Here is a 21,373-nt window from a genome sequence, read left to right as displayed (position 1 = left end):
GTCACAGCGTACCATAACTCTAATACTATAATACCATGTCATTATTATTATCGTAGAAGTATTAATATAAATGATACTCAGAATGATAAAATACTGCATAATGGTATAGACAATAGTATTCTCTTGTAATGACCTTTTTTTTTCATTGGTGTATTACCCTTCCAAACCCATAGGTGGCAATGTGTTGAATGTAACCAAAATATAATATAAAATATGAAACAATATAATGTGTACCTATAACATGTATCATATTATAAATATGAAAGGCAACAATGTGGCTTTTTAGTTAGATCATTTGTAAAATTATAAACCAAAGCAAATAACCTTTTGAAAAAGACTGGATGATATCATCAAAACACAATAATACCCATTATAAATTATTATTGATTAAAAATATAATATATATTATTTGTAAATATAGGAAGGTAAACCTAGATGTACCTTAATCTTCCATCTTTATTACTCTAATTTAATTTATTTGATTTGTCTATTATTTATTAAATAACCTACTATAAGGAAATGTGTAACTATAAGTAATACTTCATCCTTATTGTGTTAACATACTAATATAAAAATAATGTATTACCAGAAAGTAAACAATTGTATATATGATGAAGGAAGTATCTTTTCTTCCAAAAAAGTGGAACTTTTCCCTTTTAATATGATTCATATTTAATAAAGTAATATTCTTATATTAGATATTACTGAACTAAATATTGAAGTGTTTTCTCAATTGAGATATTTAAAATCTGAAGAAAAAATAAAAATTGTAGAATTTAGATTTTGATTAAAAATGTGAATATTAAAATAATTAATATAAAAAAATAGGAATAAAAGAAAAAAATGAAAATTGGAATAAAAATAAAATTGAAATAAAAATAAGGCCTTCTATGTATATAACACCTATGTCTTTAAAAATACATAACCTTAATGTTACCAGTATCTTATAGGATTTCCCTACCTATCAGTAACCTATAAAAATAATTAAGTCATGTAACCTTACAAATAATACACTTCTCTTAGTATATAAATGCATTATGATATACTTCAAATATATTTTTTTTTATTCCCAATTCTTCCTTTGTACTTGAAATATTAATTATTAAAGTATCCTTTAAACACATATATTTATCAAATATAAATGTGCGATTGAGACCAAACCTCCCCCTTTCAATATCATGACATATGATATTATAAAAATTAATATGTTTAGATTTAATTAAATTAAAATTTGTGTTGTATATCTTCAAGACCATATTATAAATATCACTTCCATATTTGAAAAGAAAAATGATTACCAATCTGTGTATCAGTAAAAGAAGTGACTAACACAAAAGATCCTAACATCTCTATATTAAAGAAATATGTCTAAGAATAAGATATATATATCCGGTATAAATTTCTTCATTTATACTTATGTACTATAACTTATTATCTAATAGTATACATACATATATTATAACCTCGAAGTTAAAACAAAAATTCCCTTTTTTTTTTTTTCTGCATCCAAGTACTCAACATTGACATTAGCAGCTGCTCAAACAATCAATCATTCATAGACACATCTATGCACACAAGACTGTCATGGGTCTGTAACATATACTTTCACATAAAACCATTGACGGACACAAATCCCTGTTTACCCAATTATTCTATGCGCATTTCAAAGATTATGTTACTAATTTGAAGTACTTCTCGAAAAAAAACAAATTCCAATGTATTACCTACTGTACATTTGACCATGGAACCGACAGACATTTATTATTAGCTTTAGTGGCGAGTCACATGCTCTGATACGTGCAAAGAACACCATTCCAAAACAGCAAGCAGTTTTACTACACTCCAAAGCTCAGATTACATTTCTAATAACTCTATAGAAGATATATATATATTCATAAAAGAAACGTTAAAGCAATAATACTCTGGCAATTGGTACCTGAGAAAATAATAATATTAATCGTGCTTTCGCGATTAACCTTACCCAATAAAATATATGTTACCTGATTGAGGACAAGAACAAATGTGTAAATAAAAAGTTAATACTTCATCAATCTGCTTTACTGATAAATTCTGAGGGAAATAAAAGAATAAAATTATTATCATATTTATGATAAAAATGAAACACTTAGAATCTGTTACTTTCTCTTATTATTTTATTTTAAATATTATTATTCATATACAGAGATCAAATTATTTAATTTATAACATTAAACTATCATTTGACTAAATGAAAATATGACCTTGATTTACTATCACTACTTTTAATATATATATATATATTCACTGTATATGAAAAATTATGATTATCAAATAGCAAAATTAATTTATCCAGAAATCCCCTTTTATCCAGCTAAAGACCAAACCTCAATTTTTGCAAGATTCGATTTATTACAGTAATTTCCAGAATATTGGAATTGAAATTATTTTGTAACTCAATTTTTGTCCTTAAATGAGAAAAAATGTCTTTCTCTGAAAAACCACCCAGCTGTCGCTGGCTGTCAAATTCTCTGGACGACCTTTTTTCTTTCACTAGTGACCAGGGGAGAGAATCTGCACAAGACACCTGTTTCTGTCTTTCAGGGCTTTTAAAAATCGCTTGTCTGAGATAATCGGTATCAGATTTTGTGACAATTTTCTCTTTCATTGAAGGTGACAAGGAAAGAGGGGGGGTGTATGACTTATAATTCACATGAAATTTCCTGCGAATTTCATACATCTTGTCACAGAAATATTTGGATCTGGGAGACACTGTTGGTTTTTCACAAAAACTCTCCCTTTTCATGTTGGTTTTTCAGAACTAATTAATTTCTGTTTTGACTGACTTTTTCTAACAAAATCGATAAATGTCGTACATTCGAATAGGGACTTTTTATTTAATGCCACTGCACAGGCTGCATTATCAAGGAAATGAAATTTCTTGATGAATAAACGTATCATTCCATCCAATCTGACATTTGGAATGACTGCCCTATACAAACGTTCAAAAACGGACATAAATGAGAACGTACTCTCATTCTGTTCAATTTGTAATTCCTTCAACATCTCATAATTAGGATCAGATTCATTCCTTGCACAGAAGATGAGATTTTTCAGCCTTATGATATCGTTATCATTTGAACAATCCAATGTCTCATTGTCAGAAGACTTTTTTAATGCCAATTGTCTAAAGAAATGCTGAGGTATCCACATACGGAATAACTGATTCGTCTCACTATTGGTTAAATTTAACTTCTCAACGGAACTTTCAAATATCTCTGAATTTCTGCAAACATGTATTTTAGGATTATATGCGGGAATTAATTTGCATATGTCCAATAGACTCTTTCTAAGTCTAATTCCTAAATTTGTCTGTTCTATTTTTAGAAACTGATCGTCGCCATTTTCTCTCTCCACGTGTCCTTTCTGCACGTCTCCCACTCTGGCTCCTCCCCCTCCTGGCTTCTCTACGTCATTTCCTGCTTCTTTCCCAGTATGCTGAAAATGACCTTGATTACGTAGCACATGTCTGCCGCCATTATCAAAATTCTGATTTACAAAATTACAGCCAACATTACAGTCAGAATTCACAATATCACTGACTGACATTCCAGGGTCTAAGCAGTCTTTGGATTTCTCTGTCACTGACTCTCCTGACAATTCAGGTTGTCTATTTCCACCATTTTTACACTTTTCTACGATTAACTTGTGAAAATCATAGACTAAATGACAGACATTTCTGATTTTCTGTTTCTCTCTATTAAAAGACCTTGCACATTCTATACGTGAATTCTCAAGTTCACACTCCTCATAAAAGCGTAACCAAATCTCTTCCACATTAGAAATATCTGGATAAGTGAACTGAAGTTTACTTTGCTTAACATATGAAGAGATAAAATCCATTTTCTTACCTGAAATGATCAGATGATCTGATGGATGATCCTGTAAGACTTGATTCACCTTGTTCAGCACGTCCAATACTTCTTATGGACTGACTTTATCTTTCTTGCTCAAAAATACGTCAAAAGTTAACTTCTTGTAGCTTTGTAAAAACTTTTAAGTTCATTCAAAAAAAAAAAAAACTTTCATGCAACTTGACTTATACGTATTTCCTAGGTTCTGCGTGATTTTTATAAATTGTCGATTCCTGATCTTTTGCAGGAGATATATGTCTCTGTCTCTCCCCCCGTATGCAAAGTGAAGGAAGACGCACAAAAAATGTAAAAAAACACGAATGACTGAGCTCGCCAAAATGTTAAAAAAATATACTCTTAAATATATTTTTCTTCAAATACGTAAAGGCGCATGAATGAAAAGACCTCAAAAATGTAAAAATAAATGTATTTTATCTATTTAAAAATGGTTGCCAGGGTTCAGTTACAGGAAGGAAAAATAATATACTTTGATAGCTTACACAAAGAGTTCATTTAGTCCATAATGATTAATGGGAAGTCTTTACCCATCTTTCTTTGGGTCCTGAATGGCAATGCAGGGAATGTCATCTCTTAGGCCAGACAACGTGTCTTCATCTTGCACAGGAGTCTTCTGACAGCAGGCAATGTGGAGGAGCGAGCCATAGCCCCCTCCATCGTGTGTTATATAACAACTGTCCAGTCCATATAGGGTGTTTAGTTGAATATAGCTCCATATGACATAAGCTTCTAGAAGCTACCAGAAGCTTCTGGAAGGATTTATATATATCCTTCCATGCTCAGCATATATATATATATTCAATATGGATATTTTAATACTTATTCCTTATAAAAACTTTATTAATATACTATGCCCTTCAACATAAACAGAACTGTGAACTTATATGTCTTACTATGAAATATTTGATAACTAGATGTATTAATTTTAATGTTTTTACAAGCCCATGTCAATTTTTTTTTTAATTATTTCATGAAATTCATGAAATAATTAAAAAAAGGGCTTCCCTATTTTTTTAGTTCCCAACCAGGTACAAATAGGCAGCTGGGGGTTGGGGGCAGCCGTACCTGCCTGCTGTACCTGGCTAGCATACAAAAGTATGGCGAAGCCCACGTCATTTTTTTAGGGGGCAAAAAACTCCTGCATACAGTCCTGGATGGCGAATGGTGAGCCTTGTACTTCTGCAGCTGCTGTCTGCTCTTCTGCATACACTAGTGAATGGAGCATGCTGAGCCTGGTAGTTCTGCAGCTGCTGTCTGTTCTCCTCCATACAGACAGACAGACATACTCCATCCAGGACTGTATGCAGGAGTTTTTGCCCCCCAAAAAATTACATGGGCTTCGCCATGTTTTTGTATGCTAGCCAGGTACAGCAGGCAGCTACAGGCTGTCCCCTATCCCCAGCTGCCTATTTGTACCCGGCTGGGAACCAAAAATATAGGACTTTTTTTTTTAATTATTTCATGAATTTCATGAAATAATTAAAAATAAATGACGTGGGCTTCGCACAATTTTTGTGTCCAGCCAGGTACAACTAGGCAGCTGGGGATTGGAATCCGCAGCGCAGGGTGCCCAAGCTTTCTGGGCACCCCTGCTGCGAATTGCAGTCTGCAGCCAACCAAGAAAATGGCGCTTTCATAGAAGCGCCATCTTCTGGCGCTGTATCCAATTCTACCAGCTGCCCTGGTGATGGGTGGCTCGCTGGGTAGTAATGGGATTAGGGCTAGCTGTATATTATCAAGTGGCCCTAAGCTCGAAATTCATGGTGTCACGCCAATTGTAGACATGGCCACCATGAATTTCTAGCACAGATAAAAATATTTTTCTGTGTGTTGTGTTTTTTTTTATTAGAAATAAAACACAACACAATTATTGACTCCATCTTTATTGAAATAAAGAACCCCCCTGGGTCAAGGGTCCCGTGCCGTCCAATCCGGATCCAATATCATCTGATCGGTTTGCTGGAAAGCAAAGCAATCAGATGATGTGTCAGGTTCAAGGGCCTGAATCACATGACTCAGCAGCTGATTGTATAAACGGCTTTTATACAATCAGCTGATGCATCAGTGCAAAAAAAGAAAAAAAACTACACACTTCTGTGCAGACTCCTGTCCGACAGCAGCAGCTGATAGTTTAGCCGGCCGGGCGGTAAAAAGCCGGCCTCACCGCTCGACTTTTAGTGTCAGCTGATTCCGTCAGGTGACCGCATCAGCTGATCATCGCCAGGTCAGAGAGAGAGAAAAGAAAGAGAAAAGAGAAGAGAGAGAGAGAGAGGGAAGAGAAAGAGAGAGAGAGAAGAGGAGAGAAGAGGAGAGAAGAGAGCGAGAAGAGAGAGAGAAGAGAGAGGAGAAAGAGAAAGAGAGAAAGAGAGAAAGAGAAAGAGAGAAAGAGAGAACAAGATTGTGAGAGAACAAGAGAGAGAGAAGAGAGAGAAGAGAGAGAGGAGAGAGCAATGCAGCCTCATTCTATGAACTTCTCCAATTTTAGAGGTGTGGCCCATGGCTCACAGCTGATGTCCAGATCCTCCCCTCAGTGCATAATTAAATTAAATTAAATTATAATTATAAATAAATAATTATAATTTAAAAATATTTTAAAATTTTTACCGGGATGGCCAGGACTTGAACTTGTGAACTAATGCTTCCTAGGCAGTAGCTCTATCCATTGAGCCACTGCCTCTAATGGGAAACATAGGCAGATTTGGTAATCTTGACGTCTGCATTGCAGAGTGAAGTCTCCAGTGACAGCGCGGCTCACTTCAGGTGCTGCGTGGAGAGGACAGAGATCGCTCGTGTTCTGTGGGGCTCTCTGTCATCTTCATGTAGCAGAGCTGACAGTGTTGTGTGGATTACTTCAGACCTGGATTGTTGTTTGTGGATTAATAAAGAGGTAAATGAGTTTTTTTTTGTCTTTTATTCCAAATAAAGGATTTTTCGCTGTGTGTGTTTATTTACTTTCACTTACAGGTTAATCATGGAAGGTGTCTCGGGGAGACGCGTGTCATGATTAACCTCGTTATTACCCCGATTGCCACCACACCAGGGCAATTCAGGATGAGCTGGGTAGAGTCCTGGGACTGTCGCATCTAACGGATGTGGCAATTCCGGGTGGCTGCTGAGTGATATTGTTAGGGTGGTGGGCTCCCCCTAACATGGCGCTCCCCATCCTGGAACTGGTATCAAAATTGGGGGAACCGCATTTTTTTTTTTATTATTTATCTATTTATTTTACTGCACGATATAGACCCACCCGCCAGCGGCTGTGATTGGTTGCAGTGAGACAGCTGTCACTCATCGTGGGGGCGTGTCTGACTGCAACCAATCATGGGCGCCGGTGGGCGGGGAAGTCACGGAATACCTGATTGAATAATGAAGCGGCAGCCATTTTCAAAAGAGGAAAAGCCACCGGAGATTTGTGACAGCCGTGCAGCGAGGCGCCCATGATCGGTGAGTAGGAAAGAGAGAGGGATTGTTCTGGGAACGCAGGGCGCATGCAGATATGCAACATGCGCACATACTGTGAATAACCACGCTTTTGGTGATCGAACCGTTCTCGAACGTAACTCGAACTGCCGAACTTTAAGCAAATCGTTCGAGTTCGTCGAATGACTCGAACATCCCCCAAAATCACTCGAACATGAAATTGGCGAACCGTTCGACTTGAACATCGCTCAACTCTAGTATACACCCATTGTGTGAGTACAATCTGCGGTTTAAAAAAATACTCCGGCACACTAAAATAGAAATTGTGAAAGAGTCCAATATAGTGCTTCAAAAGCACCACAGCACCAAAGCTGAGCCAGGTTTATTCTACTTAATGTATACTGCCAGTGTGTTAGAGTTGTGTGCGGTATACAATCAGTGTGTCATGGCTGTGTGCAGTATATGGCCAGTGTGTCATGACTGTGTGCGGTATATGGCCAGTGTGTCATGGCTGTGTGTGATATATGGCCAGTGTATCATGGCTGTGTGTGGTATATGGGCAGTGTGTCATGGCTGTGTGTGGTATTTGGCCAGTGTGTCATGGCTGTGTGCAGTATATGGCCAGTGTATCAGAGCTGTGTGCTGTATATGGCAAGTGTGTCATTGCTGTGTCTAGTATATGGCCAGTGTGTCATGGCTGTGTGCAGTATATGGCCAGTGTGTCATGGCTGTGTGTGGTATATGGCCAGTGTGTCATGGCTGTGTGCGGTATACGGTCAGTGTGTCATGGCTGTGTGTGGTATATGGCCAGTGTGTCATGACTGTGCGCGGTATATGGTCAGTGTGTCATGGCTTTGTGCGGTATATGGCCAATGTGTCAGAGCTGTGTGCGGAATATGGCCAGTGTGTCTAATCAGCAGGGGTCCGGCACCTAGCACCCTCGCCAATTGGCTGTTTTAAAGGGAACTTGTCAAGTCCAATATGCACCCAGAGCCACGAGCAGTTCTGTGCATATTACTAATCCCTGCCTAACTGTCCCTGTATCTAGTGGCATAGATAAAGGGATCTTTAGAAAAATTATTTCTAAATATCTTATATCGTATGCTAATGAGCACAGAGACTAGTCCCAAGGGCGTTACTTCCCTTGCTAATCGGCCCCATTAGCATGTTAATACACCTCTGTGGGCCCCTGTGGGTGTGCTATCACACTAATTAATACACAGCGTCAGAGGATGATGTCACTCACCTGTCCGCTGCCATCGCCATCCGACACTGGATTTTGGCTAAGTGCGCATGACCCCGGAGTTTTTGTCATGCTCCGGGATCATGCACACTCAGCCGAAATCCAGTGTCGGGCGGCAATGGCAGCATCTCATACGAGAAAACATCTTTAGAAATACTTTTTCTATAGATCCCTTTATCTATGCTACTAGATACAGGGACAGTTAGGCAGGGATAAGCAAAATGCACCAGAACTGCTCGTGGTACTGGGTGCATATTGCACCTGACAGGCTCCCTTTAAATATCGACGACAGCAGCAGACGGCCAGAGTGCGCAATTCCAGATCTGCTTTGTCTTCTGATAGTGGCCGCAGCTGGGTCCTGCACATATGCTCCCATGCTTATCAATGAGGCGGATGTGCAGTATCCGGCATACTTGTGCTCATATGACCGTCCAATCTTGCCACTGGCATGGGAGAATCCTAAAAGTGTACAGAGCATGCGTTGTGAGAATTCAGAAGCCTGCAATCACCTAGAGCCACTACAGACTTTCATCACAAAACATTAAAATTAAGCAGTGTAGCCCAATGCTAACAGCATATAATATACTCACTGTCAGGATTCAGCTTCGCTCGCTGTTTCCTGCCGTCATCACATGGTCGCTCGTCTCATATGCAAGTCTCATATTTAGTCATGTGACAATTAGTTTCTTTTTCTATTTCTGTTTTTCAGTGAAGATTGACAGTTAGGGTATGTGCAGCGAATCCTGACTGGCGGAGCCGCGTGTCTTCTATGCAGGAGAACGCAGGAGACCGCAGCTTCTAGTACCCACGATCAGGGTTCAGTGCACTGCTGTCTCTCGCTTGTGTTCTCCCTACAGAGGATGCATGCGAATCCGCAGCAAACAATTGACATGCTGCGGTCTGGAAAGACGCTTCGTAGGATAGTGTTTGCTATGAAAAAAACAAGCACAGTGGGCACGAGGTTTCTAGAAATTCATCCACTGTGCGTGTACTGTACAATGCAGCGTTTTGGACGCAGCTGATGTATGCTGTGTCCAAAAAGCTGCAAACACTGATCGTAGACACACAGCCTTAGACCCCCTTCACACGTCCGTGAAAATCACGCACGTGTTTCACGGACGTGTCAAAGGTGCGTTTTCCCCTCCATGTGCCGTGTTTATGGCACTACGTGTGTTCTCCGTGTGTGATCTGTGATAACACACGGAGAACGAGAACTTTCAACTCACCTATCCCTGGCGTCTCTGTCCGTGGTGCTGAACTTCGGTCTCCGGTCCTGCCGACTCCCCGCTGCTGCTGCTTCCACCGCAGTGAAGTGAATATTAAATGAGCATAATGAGCAGCGGTCGGCAGCAAGTGACAGCAGCGGCAGAGACAGGAGGGTTGGAGAAGGTGAGTAAAGTTTTGTTATTTTTTTCCTCTAACATGTGTGTTTCTCCGGCGCGTGTCACACGGGACGTCATCCACACTACATCCGTGTGGTACGTGTGCGGGCCGCGTGACACCCCTGCTGCCGGAGAAAAATGGACATGTATCCGTGTGCACACGGGCTCACGTCTGCTCCACATGGAGGCATGGGCCAATGGCTGCACACGTGCGTGCACATAAACCCATTGATTTTAATGTGTGCCCGTGTCTCGGTACATGCGGGCACGGACGTAGCACGTACCGGAGACACGTGCGTGTGAAGGGGGCCTTATGAAGAGCAGCTGGTCGGCAAATGACTAAAGCGGGCTTTACACGCTACGATATCGTTAATGCATTATCGTCGGGGTCACGGTGTTTGTGACGGAGAGGTCGCCCTGAAATAAAAATCGTTTTCTGCTTATTAGCGATGTTGTTCGTCATTCCTGCGGCAGCACACATCGCTGTGTGTGACACCGCAGGAGCGTCGAACATCTCCTTACCTGCCTCCACCGGCAATGCGGAATGAAGGAGGTGGGCAGGATGTTACGTTCCGCTCATCTCCACCCCTCCGCTTCTATTGGACGCCTGCCATGTGACGTTGCTGTGATGCCGCACGAACCGCCCCCTTAGAAAGGAGGCGGTTCACCGGCCAGAGCGACGTCGCAGGGCAGGTAAGTGCGTGTGACGGGGTTAAGCGAGGTTGTGCAGCACGGGCAGCGATTTGCCCGTGTCGCACAACTGACGGGGCGGGTACGATCGCTTGCGATCTCGCTAGCGAGATCACAGTGTGTAAAGCCCGCTCAAGTGTGCAAATCATATATGAATTACCAGTCACATGATGACTACACAAACTGCGTGGCGGTTTGAGGAGCGCCAGACAGGATTCTTGCCCCGGGTGCCAGAAAGCCTAGATACAGCTCTGCTGTAAGCATGTTATGGACTTTTCTGGTGATGAAATAATACATTTTTTTGTGATCATAATCATTTATTCTCTCTCTTTTTTGATATTTACACATTTTTTCGAAACGTGAAAAAAGTGTGTGATGTACTTTTGTCCATAACATAAAAGTCTTCTGTGTCACCCCCGTGCCAGCAGCCATTGCTCGGATCCGGATCTTGTGGGTGGCTCGAGGGTCTCCGGACCCGGGGGTCTCGCGGACACGCTGAATAAAAAAGGAACGTAGATATACTGGCTAGGCCGTATTAAGTTTGTGACGCAACCCATGGTGTGTGGTGAGGTGGGAAACCACCGCTGCTGTTGTGGGGCACCCGGGGGAGGTGTAGTGGCAGCTTGATGTAAATCCCTTCGTGGGTAGGGATGGTTGCCCCGGGGCCCAGTGTCTTTGTGCAGGGTATAGCGATGGCAATGCCGGCGCGCCCGGACGTGTGGGGGGATGTTTGGTTACTCACAGTAAATGAATCACACGAGTCTTTTGGTAAACCAAGGTGTTGGTGGCTGGCCGCCACGGCCGGTTGCATTCAGGTCCCCCACCCGGGCTGGTGGTCGCTGTCTTTTCCCTCTGCACTTGCTTTGTGTATGGTGGCCTGCCTGGTCTGGAACTTAGGAGTCCGCTCCCGGATGGATGTGGCCTAAGGAGCCGACCCGCAGACGTTGGCCCGTGGAATCTCTGGGCCCTGGCGGTGGCCTTGTCCCTATCGGTGGGCTGTTGTCTTCTCTTAGGGACTTTGGGTGGGACAGGACCTATAGTCCTGCCCTCAATCAGTTAATTAGCTAGGCCGCTGGTTTCGGTCCTGGCTTCAGGGTCCGAGTACCCCCTTCTGTGCTACGGTTTCCGGGTCAGTTCTCCTTGTCAGTTCCGGCGGGCTACAACCCTGTCCCGGTCCACCTCGGACCTGCCGAGCCATCTTCCCGTCTCCTACTGATGGTGACCACCATCTGCCACTTAGCCAAGGTACCAGGGCTCCGACCCTGGCACCGTTCAACTTGAACTTCCTCTGCTGGAGCTACACCTAGCTCCAGCCCACACTCCTCTCAACTTGAACTACAAAAGTCACCTGGCTTGTTTTCCCGCCCTGGGCTGTCTAGACCCCTGGGTGGGCGTGTCCAACCACCTGGTCCCACCCACTGGTGTGCGTATCTTTCCCTAAGGAAGGGTGACTAGGGTTTCAGGTCAGCTGTGTGTCACCTAAGTGAGGGATGGTGTTGTGTGGGGGCCTATCTGTGACTACCTGGTTTTGCCAGGGCGTCACACTTCCATTAGACTTGTCAATGTCTATTAACAAGACCAGGAAGTGTGTGTCAATCCTAAGTGAGCAATCTGAGACATAGTGCCCCCCCCAAATTATAAGTAAAAGCACAAGTGGTTTGTCACCTCTGAGGAAGTAACCATTAGAGAATTGTATACAAGTATGCATTGATTACATGTCTGAAACAGAAAGCAGCACCAAATATTAGATAACAGCTGGAAATCTTCAGAAAACTATTTGGAGAAATAAATAGATAGGAGGGGCTGCTGATAAGTCTTTGGCTCTACCCAGAAAGAAACGAGATAGGATGATGAAACTTTATGTTTATTCCACATACTCTCTACTGATGTCAACACACTTCTTACCTAAGTATTCCTAGTTGTGTAAGCCTAGCAAAAAAAAAGAATTATAATTGTGCCTCAAACCAGGCATCCGTAGCAGCCATGGCATCAGAAATGGTGTGAAATTTGGTAGCCTTGAGGTGTTTCTTCAGGTTGGGAAACAGATGATAGTCGGAGGGAGCTATATCTAGTGAATAAGGAGGGTGGTCAATCAGCTAGAAGTCCAGCCCTGCCAGTTTTGCAGTGATTGCTTGTGCAGTGTGAGCAGAGGAGTTGTTTTGCAGGAGCAAGATTCCTTTAGACAGCTTGCCGCACCTTTTGGCCTTCAGAGCTGCCTTCAATTGGTCCAAAAGTTCAGTGTAATACCATGTATTGATGGTGGAACCCTTTTGAAGGTAATCCACTAGCAGCACGCCCTCCTTATCCCAGAGCACAGACGCCATCACCTTAGTGGCTGATTTTTGCACCCTGAACTTCTTTGGATGAGGAGAACCACTGTGCCTCCACTCTTTTGACTGCTCCTTGTTTTCAGGGTCATACAAATAAATCTAAGTCTCATTCATGGTGACCAGTCGATCCAGTAAGTTCTTATCAGTCTGGAAATGCTAACAAATGGACCGGGACGTTTTCCCTTGCATGCTTCTCTGATCTGTTGTCAAACATTTGGGAACCCACTTGGCAGATCGCTTCCTCATGTCCAAATGTTTATGGATAATGACACAAATACATTCACAGGAAATCCTCATGATGTCTGCTATTGCTTTAGATATGAAATTCGTCAATTCTCCAGTATGAGGTTGTGCACAACATCGACGATCTCCGGAACAGAAACCACTCTTGGTAGTCCAGGACGTTCCTCATCAATGGTGCTGAAGTGGCTCATTTTAAATTTAGCAACCCAGTTCTTAACTTTGGAATATGAAGGGCTTTGATCCCCCAATGTCAGTGACATATCACCATGAATATCCTTCGCAGACTTTCCTTGCAGAAACAAGAATTTTATCACTCTTTTGCTCTCAGTTGCTGTGAATATTGCATTAGATATTAGACTCCGCCATTTTGTTTTCCGCGTGTGTAGAACATTGTTGCCATAAACAACAAACACAACATTTTTAAAACATATATCAGACACATAAGGCTTTCATGTGAAGTAATATTTGTTACCATAGAAACAAAAAAAGATCACAAAGCCAAAGATTTATCAGCAGCCTCTTGTAGAAATGATAGCATAATACACCTTGAATTGTTGCAAAAATGTTGTGACTTTTGGCTTTGTATGCTAGTCCCAGCCAGCTTTACCAAAGTTGGCAGAGCTGGGGTAAGACAGAGTGTGTCGAACCCCAACTAGAAAATTCATCACAATTTATAGCACCTTGATGGCAGAATTTTGTGTCAGCTCCTGGTTGAAATAACATTTTGGTAGATATGCACAGTAATTGTAAGATGCACCAAAATCATTAAAAATAGGTTCCTTAGTAAATAATTTGGTGCATATTACTTCAGTGCTCCCTTCATTTAAAGTAGCATACATAAGCCAGTCAATTATGTCTGTAAGGGCCGTTTCCCACATCCGGCATTTTGCCGGATTGCTGGATCCGTCACACTCCAGTACAGTGTTAATACTGTTCAATGGCATCGCGGCAAGCTCCGGTCACATGCTCTAGTCACATGACAGCATGTGACCGGAGGTTGTCGCGATGCAATTGTACTGTACTGGAGTTTGCCAGATCCGGCAATCCGGCGAAATGCCGGATGTGTGAAATGGCCCTAACTGTTTATATATGTTTAAAGAAAGTTACTAGAATTTTGTATAGAGTTAAATGCTTACTTCATTGAAGACATTTTTAAGAACTGTGTTAAATGTTTCCATTTTTATAGAATTCCCCCTAATATTTATGTTCCTCACTTGGAGCATGTAAATATGACAGTGAGAAGAACACGAGAACTGTCAGAAGTGGCTCTATTAGTGGTAACACACTGCCTACAGTGAGTGAAAAATGCAAAAGGAGCAGATTTTAAATAAATCCCAGACAGTGCCGCAGCAGGAAGTCCAGGGTAGCTTTGGTTTCAAGTCCTGACCAACAGCAATAATTTGCCTAGCCAGAATTTAGCTCTAACACAGCAATCCCATCCAAGTTCTCTAAATATAACACCAAAGTTTAGTTTTCCCACAAGCAATAAACTGAGGTTATTATTATTTTTTTAAGATGACGCTGAATGAGGAATGCATGTTTCTGGAGACTGTAGAGGAAAATAGCTACAATACATACAAGTGGAAGAAATACTCTGAGCTGAACTGGTTTGTCGGTATTAAGAAAAATGGGACAAGCAAGCCTAGATTCCAGACTCATTATGGCCAGAAAGCCATTCTGTTTCTTCTATTACTAGTGTCAAGTGACAAAGAGATTATTCGGTGACTACTGTCATATGCTATGTGTGACATTGCTGTAAATTGTTACATTGTGTTATAAGACCAAAGTAAAAAATAAAGGGGAAATTAACTCAAGCCGTAGTCGTATGAAACTGCATATAAATTCAGAAGTTACACTCACCCTAACGATATTCCAGATACCAGTGTTAAGGCCGCTTTACACGCAACAACCATCGCTAATGAGATGTAGTTGGGGTCACGGAATTCGTGACGCACATCCGGCCTCGTTAGCGAATGTCGTTGCGTGTAAAACACAGGACCGACCGTTAGCGATCAAATTTACTTACCTTATCGTTGATCATTGACACGCCGTCCAATACCCAAATATCGTTGCTGTTTCAGGACGCAGGTTGTTTGTCATTCCTGTGGCAGCACACATCGCTATGTGTGACACTGCAGGAACGATGAACTTAATTGTACCTGCGTCCGCTGGCAATGAGGAAGGAAGAAGGTGGGCGGGATATTCCACCCGCTCATCTCCACCCCTCCGCTTCTATTGGACGGCTGCCGTGTGACGTAATGTAAGTCCATGTGACGGGTGTAAGCGATTTTGTGTGCCATGGGCAGCGATTTGCCCGTGACGTACAACCGACGGGGGCGGGTACGCTCGCTAGCGATATCGATATCGCAGCGTGTAAAGTGGCCTTTAGACAAGACTTTGGTTTAGGACATACTACTGTGAAGAACAGCTCAGTCTGTAAAATAAGGCATGTGCATAAATTCTGTATTACTGTAAGTGATGTAGTTCACGCTATATGTGAATATGTAACATTTGTAGAAGAAATAAGCAATGATTTATGTTGCAGAACACTATAACTACTATGACTAATGTGTAAACTTTAATAGTGGAAATTAGCTTTAAAGAATACCTTTGACTGGATTATTTTACTTATTCCCTTACTGACATATAACATACAGATACATTTTATGCCAGCTGCTTTACTTTGATGCGGGCTCAGAAACTGAGCATGCATCTTTGCACCGTTATTGAGCCATCATCTGCCACTAATAGCCAAGCATGGGGCAAAGTTTTACCAGTGGCTATGTGTTACTTGCCGCAGTCAATCTGTGACAGTGACATTTATAATGTACGTCTCCAGAGGTTTGCTGTTTTAGCCACCTATTGGCAATGGGTTTCTATTACAGCAAGGGGTCTGCTGAAGACCCCCCACATGTCATGATGCTACTGCCATGAAAGCCAGCCCATGGCTGACATTCATAAGAGACCATGATTTTACCAATATATAGCACTACTGTAATATTGCTGTATATAGCACAAGTTTTCAGAAAAATCTCATAAGGGGACTAACAAATACAAAAAAAAATAAAAAAAATGTTTTAAAAAATGTAAAAGTCCAAATCACACCCTTTTTTCTCCATGAAAAAATTAGGAAATAAAATAAAAATGCCCATATGTGGTATCACTATGTTGGTAAAAAGCTGATCTATAAAATGAATTGATCTTATCGGTAAAAGACGTAAGGAAAAAAATAAGTAACACATTAAAACTGCGTTTTTTTTCTGTTGCCGGAACTGCAGGAAAAAATTCAATAAGATATGATCAAAACATTGAATTTAGCACAAAATGATAACAATAAAAAATGTAAGTTAGGGTGGAAAAAAAAACAATCTCTCACACGGCCCATATCCCAAAAACTGAACATGTTTTGGTTCTCAGCAATGCATTTTTTTAATTGTATTCATTTATTTTCACAAATTTCTTGCTTTTTTCACCACTTAAAAAAATAAAAACTATGCTTGTTTGGTATCATCTTAATCATGCTGAGCTGAAGACTCAAATTCAATGTAATTTTTACCTTATAATGAAAGCTGTAAAATCAAAACCCCCCAAAAAATAGTAAAATTTTACACTATTGCTGCTGTCGCGGGCGGAGGAGGGGACGCTGCGCTCACCCACTGCTCGGGTCCGGTTGCTGCTGCGGTGGTCCGGATCCCGGGGACTCGAGCGGCGCTCCTCGCCCGTGAGTGAAATGTGGGGGGGGGGGGGTTTGGTGTAGGGATATTGTCCGTGACGCCACCCACGGTTGTGGTGAGGTTATGACACCACCGCTGCTCTGGAAGGGGATCCCGGGAGCGCTGACAGGGAGAAGCTTGGATGTTGTTTCTCCAATCCGTGGGTAGGGGGGGTTGGTCGTCCCGGGGCCCGGTGAGGGTTAGGGATGGCAGGCGGGTTACGGGGCCTGGTGAGGTGCAGGGTCGAGGGGGCAGTGCGGTGCCGCACGGCACGGTGGTACTCACTCAGTCAATGATGAATGCAAAGTCTCCGGTAAAACAAACGGCTGGATGGACGGGTCCCACAGACGGCTGCGGTAGTTCTCCCGGTAGGTTGGCGGTGACTGCCTTTCCCTGCACCTGTGTTGTGTTCACGGTTCCAATGGCTTCTCACCGGTAACCCGCTCCCCAGCTTGGATGGATGCTGGGGGAGCCCCTTTTGCCCGCAGGCTCTGGCCCTGGGAACTGTAGCCTTGGCGGTGACTGTGTTTCCCTTCACGGTTTGAGCTATTGCCTTCAATCGGGTCTTGACTGCTGGGAAACCCTGGAGGTTCCCTTCGCTAACGGATTTGACCGGTTTTACGGCGACTCCTAGCCTGGTCGGGGTCCGTAAGCCCTGCCGAATGGTGCTGGCTTCTCTTCACTCCCCGATCCCGTACCGGCGGGCCACCGCCCGTCCCCGGTCCTTACGGTTCACTCCAATCAGCCTCTCCTGCAGACGGTCACCACCGTCTACCAACCTTGCTGTATGTGCCCGGGCCACGCACCCGGACACGGTCAGTCTCCTCTACTACCACTTCACTCTCCAACACTACTCCACTGAAACTCAACTGAAACTGCACTCCTTTTCCCGCCTCCAGGACTGTGAACTCCTCGGTGGGCGGGGCCAACCACCTGGCCCACCCCCTGGTGTGGACATCAGCCCCTGGAGGGAGGCAACAAGGATTTGTGTTTGACCTTGATGTGCCTAGCCGGGGTGTGGGGTGTGTTGTTGTAGTACCTGTGACGTCCTGGCCTGTCCAGGGTGCCACACTGCACCTGGATATTTTTTTCCCACTTTACAGTACAACACATGATAAAATGGATGGTGTCACTCAAAAGTACAGCATGAGCCACAAAAGAGAAACTCTCACATGGCTGTGTCAACCGAAAATAAAAAAAAAAGTTATGACTCTTGGAAGAATAGAAGGAAGAAACGAAAGCGTAAAAACAGAAAAACTCCCAGTTGGGAAGTGATTAAACAGAGTACCTTCTTTAGATGGCACTATTCTACCAATTCTGGAACATTTTTCCTCTTTTTTTTCTGTCCCTTCATTGCCAAGTTAAATTCCTCCTGTAATAAAGAAGCACGTTTCCCCTTAAACCAACTGGGTGTATAAAACAGAATTTCTGACATAGAGGACAAAATGCAAGGGCTCATACCTTTGGTATATGCCCAGGTGGTTGAAGGGAAAATGTACAACTTTATTACTCTAGGAGACATAACTTTGGATCTAAGGAGCGAAGAAGAATAAATAGAAACTTTTCTAAAATCAGTGGAGCAGTAGTGTTCTGCCATGTATGGCAACTTGATAATCTCATTCATTGCAATTTCTGTTACAACCCCTAGAGGTCGTTGTTACCCTTTGTATTGTTGAGTTTCTCTTTAAGCTAAGTGTATTCTGGGAAAAGAAATGCCCATTTGTACTCTGAGGAGAGGCTTGCAGCCATTTTTTCTCTTGGATTGGTTAGGAGAAGACCTATTGTATTGTTCTCTTATTTTCTTCATTCAACCCTGCCTTGTGTAATGCGGTGAGTCAGAGGCCAATCACATGTGTTAAGGTACCGTCACACATAACGAGATCGCTAGCGAGATCGCAGCTGAGTCACGGTTTCCGTGACGCAGTAGCGATCCCGTTAGCGATCTTGTTATGTGTGACACCTACCAGCTATCAGGCCTCTGCTGTGAGATCTCTAGTCATTGCAGAATGGTCCAGGCCATTTTCTTCAAAGGCGATGTCCTGCTGGGCAGGACACATTGCTGTGTTTGACACTGTGTGACAGGGTCACAGTGACTGCTGAGCTCGTTATACAGGTCGCTACTGCGACCTGTATTGTTCCTGCATTGCTGGTAAGATCTGACTGTGTGACATCTCACCTGCGACCTCCTAGCGACTTAGGGTACCGTCACACTTTAGCGACGCAGCAGCGATCCCACCAGCGATCTGACCTGGTCAGGATCGCTGCTGCGTCGCTACATGGTGGCTGTTGAGCTGTCAAACAGGCAGATCTCACCAGCGACCAGTGACCAGCCCCCAGCCGGCAGCGACGTGCAAGCGACGCTGCGCTTGCACGGAGCCGGCGTCTGGAAGCTGCGGACACTGGTAACTAAGGTAAACATCGGGTATGGTTACCCGATGTTTACCTTAGTTACCAGCGCACACCGCTTAGCTTAGCGTGTGCAGGGAGCAGGAGTCGGCACTGGCAGCGTGAGAGCTGCGGAGGCTGGTAACGAAGGTAAATATCTGGTAACCACCTTGGTTACCCAATGTTTACCTTGGTTACAGCTTACAGCAGGCTGTCAGATGCCGGCTCCTGCTCCCTGCACATTCAGGATTGTTGCTCTCTCGCTTTCACACACAGCGATGTGTGCTTATCAGCGGGAGAGCAACAATAAAAAAACAAACCAGGGCTGTGTGTAAAGAGCAGCGATCTCACAGCAGGGGCCAGATCGCTGCTCAGTGTCACAAACAGCGAGATCGCTAATGAGGTCACTGCTGCGTCACAAAAAACGTGACTCAGCAGCGATCTCAGTAGCGATCTCGCTGTGTGTGAAGCACCCCTTACCTGCGATCCCTATCAGGTCGCATCGTTTTCGGGATCGCTGGTAAGTCGTGGGTGACTGGGCCTTTAGATAGAAGACTGTGTATTCAATGCATTATATGTTGTAATTCTACACCTTGGTTCAGTCCTTGCCCTGCTTATATAGATAAGAATCTGTCTGTGTTAGGTAGCTGCAGTTTACCTTTGCCATAGATTCTCAATACAACTGCATCTTATGTTAATGTTATGCTATGTTAACACCTTATTTAACTACGTACTGACTGTACACTTTCTTGTTCTAGTTTTTACCTTGTATCTTGGATATTCTGTATGCACTGTATACTCCGTATATCCTGCAATCAAGTTCATGTTACCAGCTAATAAATCAAGACTACGGAACTTCTACAGTCTGTTTACTAGAAATGTGAATGAGGGTTTAGCTGTATGCTGAGATTCACAGTGTTACGTGAAAGAAGGTAGAACAGTAAAAACGGACAGGACCGCAAGCGGTAGTTGATGAGACTGCATGGTACCGCTATCACCCATACTGCACCGCATACGAGTACTACAGCAGTTGCCATACAGCCGCAGGGAACAAGAGCGCAGCCCTCCCCAGCAAGCACGACACCTTTCCTGCCATGCAGGAACCCGTTCAGGCATAGTCTAGGTTTTCCCGCCCACATTCTCAGCAATCCACAGCTGAGTGCACAATGTCTGCGTCCCAGGCATCCTCAGTCAGGACAAGGTCTTGAGCAAGCTGCTCTATCAGGTCTTTAGTGAAAGAGTTTGTTGCTCTTGCAGAAGATGAGGCCGCAAAAGTAAAATCCTCCTTCGCTGCACAAGAGGTGCAACTAAAGCTAAGACAAGCAGACCGAGAAGCAGAAAGCGCATGCCTGCAAGCAGTTCACAAAGCAGAAAGTGCATGTCTGCAAGCAGACCGAGAAGCAGAAAGTGCATGCCTGCAAGCAGATCGAGAAGCAGAAAGTGCACGCTTGCAAGCAGAAAGAAAACGCTTTGGTAGCAGAACAAGCAGCTGAGAAAGCACGCCTGCAGGCCTCTCTGGATAAACTTATTGCAGAAAAGGAGACGGCAATAGCCAAAGCAGAGTTCCTGGAGGCAGTGGAATATCCTGAATCCGAGAAATGAAGCAACATTCTTGGACCAGATGTAGAGCAACAGGATCTAACCCAACCCTCAGAGTATGTCCACCAGCATCCAGTAATGAATGACAACACTGATCCACGACACCGATCAGCCTATACCGATTACCAGAGAGCCCATCCCGAACTGCAGTACTATAAGCAAGAAAGTATGCAACAGATCGACATCGACCACAGCTACAGTTCTACAGAACAGAAGGTACCACCTCCATTCCGAATTAGAGGGACACCCTTCACTTCAGAACAGTATTATGCAGATTACCCTGAGACTGAAGCTCGTAAAAGGTATGGTGATACACCACACATTAGACATGACTATAACACACCAGTTTGTACCAACACTGACCAAGCCACCATGGACTTTGCAAAGTTCTTTGTTCGCCGAAAACTGGTTACCAAAGGACTTGTAAAGTTCACCGATCATGCTGAGAACTACAGGTCAT

General features: G+C 43.2%; 1 protein-coding gene across 1 annotated transcript in view; it reads left to right on the top strand.

Annotated features, from left to right (window-relative positions):
• The window catches only part of FGF1 (fibroblast growth factor 1), a 58,314-nt gene extending 37,507 nt beyond the window's left edge, over positions 1–20,807 (top strand). The window contains 3 exon segments of the mRNA XM_075343407.1: positions 14,403–14,493; positions 14,732–14,918; positions 20,572–20,807. Coding sequence (XP_075199522.1) covers positions 14,403–14,493; positions 14,732–14,918; positions 20,572–20,807 — 514 coding nt within the window.
• The last annotated feature ends 566 nt before the right edge of the window (positions 20,808–21,373 follow it).

The sequence above is a fragment of the Anomaloglossus baeobatrachus genome, chromosome 4, assembly GCF_048569485.1.
Source record: "Anomaloglossus baeobatrachus isolate aAnoBae1 chromosome 4, aAnoBae1.hap1, whole genome shotgun sequence".
Taxonomy (NCBI): Eukaryota; Metazoa; Chordata; class Amphibia; order Anura; family Aromobatidae; genus Anomaloglossus; species Anomaloglossus baeobatrachus.
This window is presented reverse-complemented; position numbering and strand designations above follow the sequence as displayed.